This window comes from Labrus bergylta, chromosome 3, assembly GCF_963930695.1.
Source record: "Labrus bergylta chromosome 3, fLabBer1.1, whole genome shotgun sequence".
Taxonomy (NCBI): Eukaryota; Metazoa; Chordata; class Actinopteri; order Labriformes; family Labridae; genus Labrus; species Labrus bergylta.
The window spans coordinates 3,025,898-3,037,178 of record NC_089197.1 but is presented as its reverse complement, the minus strand read 5'-3'; the positions used below and the strand labels follow the sequence as shown (position 1 = coordinate 3,037,178).

The 11,281-nt window shown below is 41.2% G+C and overlaps 1 protein-coding gene across 1 annotated transcript; it reads right to left on the bottom strand.

Moving 5' to 3' along the window:
- Positions 1–8,367: 8,367 nt before the first annotated feature.
- Positions 8,368–10,118, bottom strand: LOC136178495 (zinc finger protein 85-like). The gene has a single exon (XM_065952376.1). It carries the CDS (start codon positions 9,940–9,942, stop codon positions 8,638–8,640), a length of 1,305 nt encoding a protein of 434 aa, XP_065808448.1. The 5' UTR covers positions 9,943–10,118; the 3' UTR covers positions 8,368–8,637.
- Between the last annotated feature and the right edge of the window lie 1,163 nt (positions 10,119–11,281).

Below are 11,281 nucleotides of genomic sequence, written 5' to 3'. Positions count from 1 at the left end.
TTTACAACTTTACTCTGATCATCTACTGTTACGTTAGCACCCTAACGATCATTAATAAACACACGGAGAATCACGTGTCTGCTCAGCAGGAACGTTTACTCACAACATGTGTTACACACTCAATGGTCCGGGTGGAAACAACCCGCTTTAGTTCCCTTTACAGAACACCTCCCCTCCCTTTGACTTGCATTGTAACCGCGGTTGACCTTTTTCCCGCCACCATATTGCTGTATTTAAAACTCTGGAAACCTATCTTTGTCTGTTTATCCTCATTCACCTCATTGAATAGTGTATGTAACACAGATTATGTCCAATGGGTGGCGCTGCTGTACATAATTATCATTGTCTTAAAACTGTAGAAAATACCGGTAGTGACTCTGCGCTGCACAGCTCCTCAGAAGTCTCACAGAATAAGAGCAAATGTCCGGGTAAAAAATAAAAATATATATATTCACATATCATTTATAGACCCTCTAACAATCATATTTTAGTTGAAGGAAATAAATTTGACAACGAAATATATATCTACGATTCCTCACAAAACATGGTTAACAGCTCGGTTGAGTTGCCAGTCTACGCAAACGGCCTGGCTCAAGTCACTCATTTCTTATTTTGTTCACCTTTTCTAACCATTGCTACTCATTTCATTTGTTGAATAAATTATAAGTTATTTTAACAAGTTCTACTCTCTGTGATGTTTACATATGAAAAAACTAAACATTTTGTTGCAGAAATGAAAGAAATCCATTCATATCCAAAGTAACCCTAAACAGTCAACCAGCTGGTTGATCTGCATATCTGCTTCCTGATTGAGTAATCCGAAAAATATAAACTGAAATGTTGCTTAATGAAGAGGCAGGAACACAATTTTACCAACAAATATTTTTTTGCAAATGGATTTCTTAGTGTGGAAGTCAAAGGGTTAAGTAAGCATCCCCACCTGTGACATTTTCCAGCACTCACAGAGGTAGGATAGGATAGGATAGGATAATACTTTATTGATCACCAGAGGGGAAATTCGGGCGTTGCAGCAGCACAGACAAGTAAACTCAAAATACACATTAAACAGAATAGATAAGATAAATAAAAATAAAAACAGGGGGTATATACAAGTACAAAATGAATGATGAAGTTAACTATGCATGGAAATTGAGACAGTATTTGCAGAGAATGACAAGATAAAGTGACAAGTGATGATTAACGTGACTTGGTATGATAAATAGCAGCAAGTAATGTAAACAGCAGAGACGAGAGGCAGTGTTGTACCACAGTAATGCAGAGTGCAGTTATATAATGTAGTATAGCAGGTTATCCAACACACAATATAAGTAAAAAAACAAAAAACACAATGTTAGCAAATCTAAACACAATATAATATTAACTACAAAGTAAATAAGTACTAAAAGATATAAAAAATAAGAATGTTCTATATTGGTTGCCAAGCATTTACATTTTGAACCAGACAATATCACATCTGATAAAAATGGGAGATTTATAATTGTCTCAGGGAAACTATTTAATACAAAAGTTATCCTTGCCAATGTCTACGCTCCGAATGCTGATGATGTTAGCTTTTTTGATAGTTTTTTCTCTCTTCTCAATGGCCTAGACACACATTATCTATTACTTGGTGGGGACTTCAACTGCTGGTTGGACCCGACCCTGGATCGCTCTTCCAGCAGACCAGGGGTAGTGAGTAGATCTGCCTCATGTATCCAGTCTTTAATCTCTGAGTTTGGGATTTCAGTTATATTCCTCAACCTTAGAGCGAGACAGTATTCCTTTTTTTCAAATGTCCATCACACTTACTCCAGAATAGACAATATTTTTGTTGACAACAGACTAATTCCTCAGGTCCATTCCTGCACATATCACAGTATCGTCATATCTGATCATGCCCCTGTTGTGATGTCAATGCTATTTCCCAACGCTCCACGGCCTACGAGGGACTGGCGTCTCAACCCAACACTACTTTCAGACCCCCAGTTTGTTAAATATATAGAAGAACAGATTAGCTTTTTCTTTGAAACTAACTGTACCACGGATGTCTCTGCTCTTGTGGTCTGGGACGCATTTAAGGCCTACTTGAGAGGACAAATAATAGCATTCACTGCAAATAAGAAAAGACAGTCTCAGAAGGACCAACTGGAATTGATATCTAAAATCCAAGAAACCGATCGACAATATGCACTTAACCGAACTCCAGAACTATATAACCAACGATTGGAACTGAAAACTAAGTTTAACCTTCTCACCACTTACCAAACGGAAAATCTCCGGTTAAAAAGTAAAAGCACCTACTATGAACATAGTGAAAAAACTGGGAAATTGCTGGCTAATCAACTAAAGGGACTAAGGGCTAAACAACTTATAACAAGTATTCACACAGACAGTGGTGATACCACTCTAGACCCCACTAAGATAAATGATACCTTTAAAGGTTTTTACTCCCAACTGTATACCTCACAATTTAATGGTGACGATGCAGCTATTAAGGCCTTTCTTGACCCTTTGTCCACCCCAACCATTCCGCCAGAGTTGGTGGAGAAAATGGAGGCTCCTCTGTCTCAGGCGGAGATAGCCCTGGCTATATCGTCCATGCAATCCGGGAAATCCCCTGGCCCTGATGGCTTCCCAGCTGAATTTTTCAAGAAATTTTCAACACTCCTCTCTCCACGCCTTGCTACTGTCTTTTTCGAGTCACTTCCTCAGTCGATGAATGAGGCTCGTATAACTCTTATAGCTAAAAAGGGTAAGGATCCCACATACTGTGCCTCGTACAGGCCAATCTCCCTGCTCAACACAGATGCGAAAGTCCTCGCTAAGACACTAGCACACAGGTTGGAGGAAGTTACCCCCTTAATAATAGCGCAGGGTCAGACTGGCTTTATAAAGAACCGACACTCCTTCTTCAATGTCCGACATTTATTTAACATTCTATACTCAAGCTCTAGTAAGGTCCCCGAATGTGTCGTGACACTAGATGCAGAGAAGGCGTTTGATCGCGCTGAGTGGAAATATTTGTTGAAAGTTCTGGAAAATTTTGGATTAGGTCCGTTACCTACAGCCTCGATTAAATTATTGTATGCTTCTCCCATTGCTAAAGTTCAAACAAACAGCACAATCTCTCAGCCCTTCGCACTGGGTCGTGGAACCCGCCAGCGTTGCCCACTGAGCCCGATTCTCTTTGATCTAGCGATTGAACCGCTCGCAATGGCTCTTCGGAACAGCCAGGGTGTCTCTGGTATTTGGAGAGGGGGTACAGAGCATAGGGTGTCTTTATATGCAGATGGTCTCCTATTATATGTTTCAGACCCAAATACCTCGCTTCCAGCAGCTCTCTCCCTGCTTGAGCAATTTGGATCTATATCTGGATACAAGATCAATATGCACAAGAGCGAACTGTTTCCAATTAACAGACAGGCGTTTGACTTAGACTACAGTGGCATTCCATTCCAAATTGAAGAGAGACAATTTACCTATTTGGGAGTGGTTGCTACCCGACAATTTAAGAACATTTTGAAAGACAATTCTATAACCTTGTTAAACCAGGTCAGAACATCACTATCAAAGTGGTCCCCCCTCGTATTATCGCTCGCTGGGCGAATAAACTCCATAAAAATGAATGTTCTCCCAAAATTTACATATTTGTTTCAGTGTGTCCCAGTACTTGTTCCAAAATCGTTTTTGTTTCATTGGATTCCATTATCTCCTCATATATATGGCAGGGCAAGAGGCCTCGAATTAGCAAAGCTCTGCTTCAGAGACCCAAAAGGGATGGAGGTATGGGGCTCCCTGATTTCCGTCACTACTAGTGGGCTACCAATATTCGTTGTATTGCTTTTTGGACTCGCTTTTATCTCCAGTCCGACGGTCCAGACTGGACATCTCTGGAGCTAAATTCATGCCGATTCATCTCCCTCCCTGTACTCCTCGGTGCGCCGCTTGACTGCCCCTTACCAAAATCACTGGATAATCCAGTGGTACGTCATACCCTTCGGGTGTGGACCCAATTTAGGAGATCCTTTCGATACGAATTCTTTTCCCTTCTGAGTCCGATTGCCTCAAACCATCTCTTCACCCCCTCGCGCTCTGACTCAACTTTTCGGACTTGGCATGAAAGGGGCATCAGATCGTTTGCGGACTTGTTTGAAGACGGTTGTTTTGTGTCCTTTAATCAATTGACTGAGAAATACAATTTACCCAAAACGCACTTCTTTCGGTATTTACAGGTCAGACAGTATGTTCGTTCGCACGTGCCTTGTTTCCCTTCAGTACCCATAGCTAACCCAATAGATACCTTTCTTTCCTTTGACCCACTGTCTAGAGGTGCGCTGTCCAAGTTACACAATATCATTTTGATGCTGATATGTTCACCACTGGACAAGATTAAGACGGCCTGGGAACAGGACTTGGGACACATCTCTGATGACCAATGGGACTCCATTCTTTTATCAATACATAAATCCTCAATCTGTGCTAGACACTGTCTACTTCAATTTAAGGTGGTCCACAGGGCTCACATGTCCAAGGTTAAGCTGTCCAGCATGTACCCCGATATAACTCCCACCTGTGACAAATGCAATTTGGGTGGCAGTAGCTCAGTCTGGGCGGCAGTAGCTCAGTCTGTAGGGACTTGGGTTGGGAACCGGAGGGTCGCCGGCTCAAGTCCCGGTGCGGACCAAATATGGAAGTTGGTCTGGCAGCTGGAGAGGTACCAGATCACTTCCTGACCACCTGTCACAGGTATATATGTACGTCACTTGTCAAGGTACGGGAGGTGTTTGACCCCGGAAGGGCTTATGGTTTTTGACCGCTGAGGCGGCAGGCGGCATGGAGAAACCGCAGCTGTATCGTTTGTTTGTTTGTTTAGTTCAAAAGAATGGAAACTGATGGACGCTGTATTCACTTCATGGTGCTGCAATAAATGGATTGTATTATGCTGCAAACCAAAGACACGACTGCAGAAATCTTATTGATCGACAAACAGCAAACGGGATCGTATTGACCTACGACAGTACGGCGTGTCAGCCAGGTCACTCCTGGGAGTCAAAACAAAACGGCAGCTTTAGTATTAGACTAAGCTTCTATAGTGTCCCTCGTGTATGTTTTGTTTCGAGTGGGCGCGAGCCGTCGGCAGGTTTCACCCATTCCTCCATCTCCAAGTTCTCCTCGATCGTCTTCAGGACGTCTAAACTGATCGCGGTGCTGTGGGGGACGCACTGAGGAGAAACACAGACGAGCTCTGATGGAACAAACACCACATGACTTCAAATAACACGTGAACTTTATCATTCATGTGGAGGCAGAGCAATAACATAGAACACCTTGTTCTGGCTTCTGGCCTAACAATAAACTACAAATACACCAGCTGGTACCAGGAGATACGTTTTAAATAATTCACTACACATGAAATAAAACAGCAACTTTGGTTTGAATATCACTTCAGAGAACATGTGTCTCTGAGTCTATACGCACGCCGTGTGTTTGTCAGGAGACTTCTCAGAAAACATATTTATATTTTCATTTCATTGTACAGTGTTCACCTTTGTTATTTTTTGTATTATATCTTTGCTTTAATACAGTGTATAGCTTCTGTACAGTTTATTTAAGCAAATTTACCCTCTTTAATGAGTTGCATTTTGTACTTTTCAAGCTCTAGTTTTCTTTTTTTGTTTCAAATGTTAAACCTGCATCAACAAAACGAGGTGTAAGGCCTGCCCCTAAAAAAAAATAGCTTTCATAGGATTGTTACTCATACACAGAAACCATTGTCAAAATCCCAAGTCAAGTCTACCACTGATTAAATACCAAGTTTAAAAACCAACTTAACCAAACGTCTCAGAAAATGTAATGTAACAAGGTAATCAGTCCAACAAACAAAGAAAATATGCTGCTTTACTTTACAAGCTTTATGGAGACACCCCAACACCTACACTAATAACTAACTCACCTAAGCCTCACTTCTTCAATGGCTTGTCGAGCTCGAGGCGTCTCCCAAACTCGGACACCATCCCTGAAGACCACTGACCGAGTCACCTGAAACATACCGAATTTGGCGCACCCCCTCCCCAGAGTTACCACTAAAAATAAAAATGGCAAAATAACCAAGTGGCAAGTCCTGCTTGCCCGGCGGCTTGCTGATCAGGGTGCTCAAAAATAAAACTCTTGACGGTCAAACTAACAAGTACAACTAATGCTCTGAAGAAAGTCAAATCGTTAAATCTTCAAACAAATTGTACCAGTAACAAGTCAGAGAGGTTACTTACCACTCTACACAGATCAAGTTCCAAACAAACTACACAAACAATCTGATACACAACTAATTAGATTTACAACTACCAAGTATCAAGCCAAATCCAAGTTCAGAAGTCAGACAAGCCCCCATTTTCTCACAACCCAGGCAAATCCTCCTAATCAAAGAATGTGCAAACTGTAAATTTGTGGTGATTGTAATGGTGAATGTGTGTAGTGTTGACGAGAGAGAGACAGAGGCTGTATCTGAATTGCCAAGTACATACTCAATCTTTCAGTAGACAGTACCTACTATCCATGCTGTATACTGTTTGTACCTACTATTCAGTAGGCGCGCACAGTAGGAAGATATTTGTTCCTACTTCTTCTGATTCATTCAGTAAAGAAGTGATGTCATTTACATTTCCCGAACCGGCCGCATTCACCCATTTTTTTTTTGTTTTTTGTTTAGCGTTATTCAAGAAGAGTAATGCACATATACAGTCAGGTAAACAAAAAACAATATTACAATGTAAATAAAGTAAAAGGCAGATTAAATAACTAAATAACATACAGTACATAAAGGAAAGTACAAATGAAAGACAGTAATATACAGAATATAAAATAAACCAATAAAGACGCATTTAAAGAGTTAAATCATTATTTAAATAGAGGGGGAAGATTTTATAATAATGCAGATATTTGTTATATTTTCTGTTGTTAATTAAAAGTAGTGATTTCAGACGGGACTTTAACTCTAGATTAAAAATTGATTAAATTAATCCACGCTCGTTTGTTTTGATCTGGAGGCGGACGTGAAGTGACGATTTATGTTTAGTTTCGCACTGCATTGTGGGTAAAATACAATTCATTTCCTGAAAGCACGCATCCGATCCATGTTGTATAAACACCGGAAATTAGTATCCATACTGAAATGTTCAGTATACTGAAGTTAACCCAAACAATGCATACTGAATGACCACGAAAGTTCAGTATACTGAAACTCCTACTAAAAAGTACTGCCTACTGAACTGTGGCTATTTGGAAAGGGCCCGAGAATAAGAAGCCACTTTAAATACTGAGGCCCTGTGTGCCCAGGTGCACAAAATCAAATGAAGTGGCTCCGCCCCTCTTTACCTGAAGGCAACCTGAGTGGGGAGAAACACAAGGCAGCAGAAAGAGCACTGACTGGGTGTGTGGTTATGGTGCACCACAAAGAGTGCACAGTGATCTGGGTCGGAACTTCGAGTCCGAGGTGTTCTAGAAAATGGGCTCACTGTTATTGAGAAAATGCACAACACACCTTTTCGACCACAGTCTGATGGACCGGTAGAAACATTTAACTCCACCCTGCAGAAGATTCTGGCCACAACAGCCGAGCGCTGACACGGGGACCTTAGGATCCCCTACGCTGTCATGGCTTACAGAGCAACCAGGCACAGCGCTACCAGTTTCACACCCAACTTCATGATGTTCAGCCGTGAAGTTAGTGAACCGGGGGACCTGGTAACTGGCCTGCCCCCGACCCTTAAACAGCTCCTTCTTCCCCTGAGTATGTCCAGCAAACTCCGGGAGAGTCAGAGTGGAGTTGGATCATCGGATTGCCAGAGATGCACTGGGGGAGTCAGTGAAGCAGCAAAAAGGAAGCCAAAGAGAGAAATGATAACAGAACAAATATACACACAATTGAAGTGTTTTTTCCATATACCATTTAGTTATACACACTGAAGGCTATAATGCATTTCTATTGTTTCTTCTAACAATATGTTGAGTAAATCCAGATGACATCTACAAGTGTTGTCATTCAGTTTGTGATCAAAGGCTGCAGCAGTTTTGTGCCCAGTGGCCTCTGCACTCTTACTTAATCCTGTGCATGTTCAGGTGTCATTGAGATTTTCTTTATTTTGTATTCTGACTGCAGGATTCTTATTAAGGGTTAAAGGTTTTCAGTTAAATAAACCTGGACCTGATCTGACTGTGGTCGCTCTGCATCAGGATCTGCTGAGTTCCTTTTCTTTACCAAAGAGAATTTAGGCACTCGACACAAAATAACACAAGTAGATGAAAGTCTTTCTCACTCTACATCAGTTTATTTATTACAAGGTGACACGTGAGCTGTCTGAAGAACTTCTGCTAACCAACAAAGAGGCCTCCAAGGAAACAGAGTGACAGAAAGAAGAAGATATCAGCAGAGAAGAAGAATCCTTACACTGTAACTGTTTCATATAAACACTTTAAATTCAAACGTCATAACTGATCCCAACTTACTGGTTCATATGTCAGCAAAACTTCAATGTCAAAAAAGTAGAGACAGATTTATGTCTTTTATCTCTTTTTTGTCTTACATACACAATAGTGATGTGAAGTTGGAATCCTTTAGATCAGTTTTACCATTGCACAGGATTAGCATTTCTCTCCTGCATGAACTAACATGTGTCTGGTCAGAATTTCTTTCCGGTTAAACCTTTTACCACACTCAGAGCAGCTGAAGGGTTTCTCTCCTGTATGAACTAACATGTGTTTTGTCAGACTTCCTCTTAGGGTAAAGCTTTTACTGCAAACAGAGCAGCTGAAGGGTTTCTCTCCTGTATGAACTAACATGTGTGTGGTCAGAGTCGCTTTCCGGTTAAACCTTTTACCACACTCAGAGCAGCTGAAGGGTTTCTCTCCTGTATGAACTGACATGTGTTTTGTCAGAGTTCCTCTTAGGGTAAAGCTTTTACTGCAAACAGAGCAGCTGAAGGCTTTCTGTCCTGTATGAACTAACATGTGTCTGGTCAGACTTTGTCTAAGGGTAACGCTTTTACTGCAAACAGAGCAGCTGAAGGGTTTCTCTACTGTATGAACTAACATGTGTTGGGTCAGATTTCCTCTTTGGGTAAAGCTTTTACTGCAAACAGAGCAGCTGAAGGCTTTCTGTCCTGTATGAACTAACATGTGTGTGGTCAGATTTCCTCTTCGGGTAAAGCTTTTACTGCAAACAGAGCAGCTCAAGGGTTTCGCTACTGTATGAACTAACATGTGTCTGGTCAGAGACTCTTTCCGGTTAAACCTTTTACTACACTCAGAGCAGCTCAGGGGTTTCTCTCCTGTATGAACTAACATGTGTCTGGTCAGATTTCCTCTTTGGGTAAAACTTTTACTGCAAACAGAGCAGCTGAAAGCTTTCTCTCCTGCATGAACTAACATGTGTGTGGTCAGATTTCCTCTTTGGGTAAAGCTTTTACTGCAAACAGTGTAGCTGTAAGGTTTCTCTCCTGTATGAACTAACATGTGTGTGGTCAGATGTTGTCTTTGGGTAAAGCTTTTACTACACTCAGAGCAGCTGAAGGCTTTCTCTCCTGTATGAACTAACATGTGTCTGGTCAGATTTCCTCTTAAGGTAAAGCTTTTACTGCAAACAGAGCAGCTGAAGGCTTTCTCTCCTGTATGAACTAACATGTGTGTGGTCAGATGCCCAATCTGGTTAAATCTTTTACCACACTCCGAGCAGCTGTGTTGTCTCTTACCAGTCTTTAGTTTCTTATTTTTCAAGTTTAATTCTGACAGATCTTCTCTTGTCTCTTTCCAATCATCACTGTCATCAGTCTCAGGTTCACCAGAGTCTTCAGTCTCGACCTCAGTCTCTGGTTGTAAACGTCTCTCTGGATCTGAATCTCTCTCTGGTTCTGCTCCTCCACAGTCCTCTCCATCAACTCCTGTTTCCATCTGTTCAGTTTGTCTCTGATGAAGCTGTGAGGACTGAGGTTTCTCTTCATCATCTTCACTCTTCACAGAGACAGGAGTGAAGGGGAACTTGGTGGTATCAGCCTCCTCCAGTCCTTGAAGCTGTTCTTCCTCCTGACTGATCCACAGTTCCTCATGTTCTTCTTTAATGTGTTGGGGCTTAGTGTCCTCCTGGTCCAGAATGTGGCTCCACTCCTGCTGCTCAGGTGGAAGCTCTTCTTTACTCACCAACAGCTGCTGGACATCTGCAGGACACAGTAAACAAACATTAATGGTACTTAAACTGCTTTTTAAATATTAATAAGGGCTGTCAAATGATTTCATTTTTAAAGGCTGAAAATCAATAGTTCACTAGAATTGATCACATTTTAATCATGTTTGGAATTCACTCATTTTGCATTTAAAAAACGTTTTTAATGCTTTTATTTTGTAATGCCTTAAGCTTAGGTTACTTTACTTCCTTTTTGGATACAAACCTACCTTTATTTTGAAAGAAAATAAGGAACTTGTCTAAGGCTGTGAAGATTGAGGTTTCTCATCATTAAGTCCTGGAGAGCGGGCAGCCAAGGTTCGAAACCGACCTGTGGCTCATTTCCAAAACGGCAACAGAAAGGCTGGCGTTATGTAAATGAGCCATGTGCTGCTGATCACTTCCTGATTATGTCAGATACTACCTCTTCACACACCAAAGTGCTGAGCTAGCTCAATCTTTAGGAAAGAATAAGATATGTGTCCAACAGAGAGTTTTTGCAATTAAATTGCAGAAATTGCAACAATTATTTGCATTTTTTTTTAATACAAAAAATCAAGACTTTTTTCATTAAACTATGTTCTTACACACACTTTGATGTAGGGATGTAATGATTCACGAGACTGGGTTCGCGATACGATTCTTTCACGATTTATTTTACAAATTGAGACTGAAGAAACATTTTGAAATAACTGAAAAAGATTCCTTTAATTTATTCATGAAAACACCATGGGGGGTGGGGGGCACAGACCCTTAAAGGGATCATGGTGTTCATGTGTTTCTTTGAATAACAGCAGTCAAAACAATTATTTCAACTTTTAACGGTCTGTCTAGCTTAGTTTTTGTTCCTGCAACTCCCTTTTCTGAGCGCACCTGAATGCATCTCTCATTGTCTGAGCACCCCTGAATGCAGCATGGTCACAGCGCATTTTCTGAGTAATGGCAGAGAGAGAGAGACATGCCCAGAAAAGTCTGAAGTAAGCTAAGCGGCCTACTTTATTTTCTGATGGTTCTTGAGGACTTTTTATTATTGTGCACACCCAGGCCTCCGCTGGTGAAAGTGTGCTCACC

Bases quoted from the DNA above. Each gene is read 5' to 3' on its own strand.
- LOC136178495 (XM_065952376.1), bottom strand. From the start codon at position 9,942: ATGGAAACAGGAGTTGATGGAGAGGACTGTGGAGGAGCAGAACCAGAG.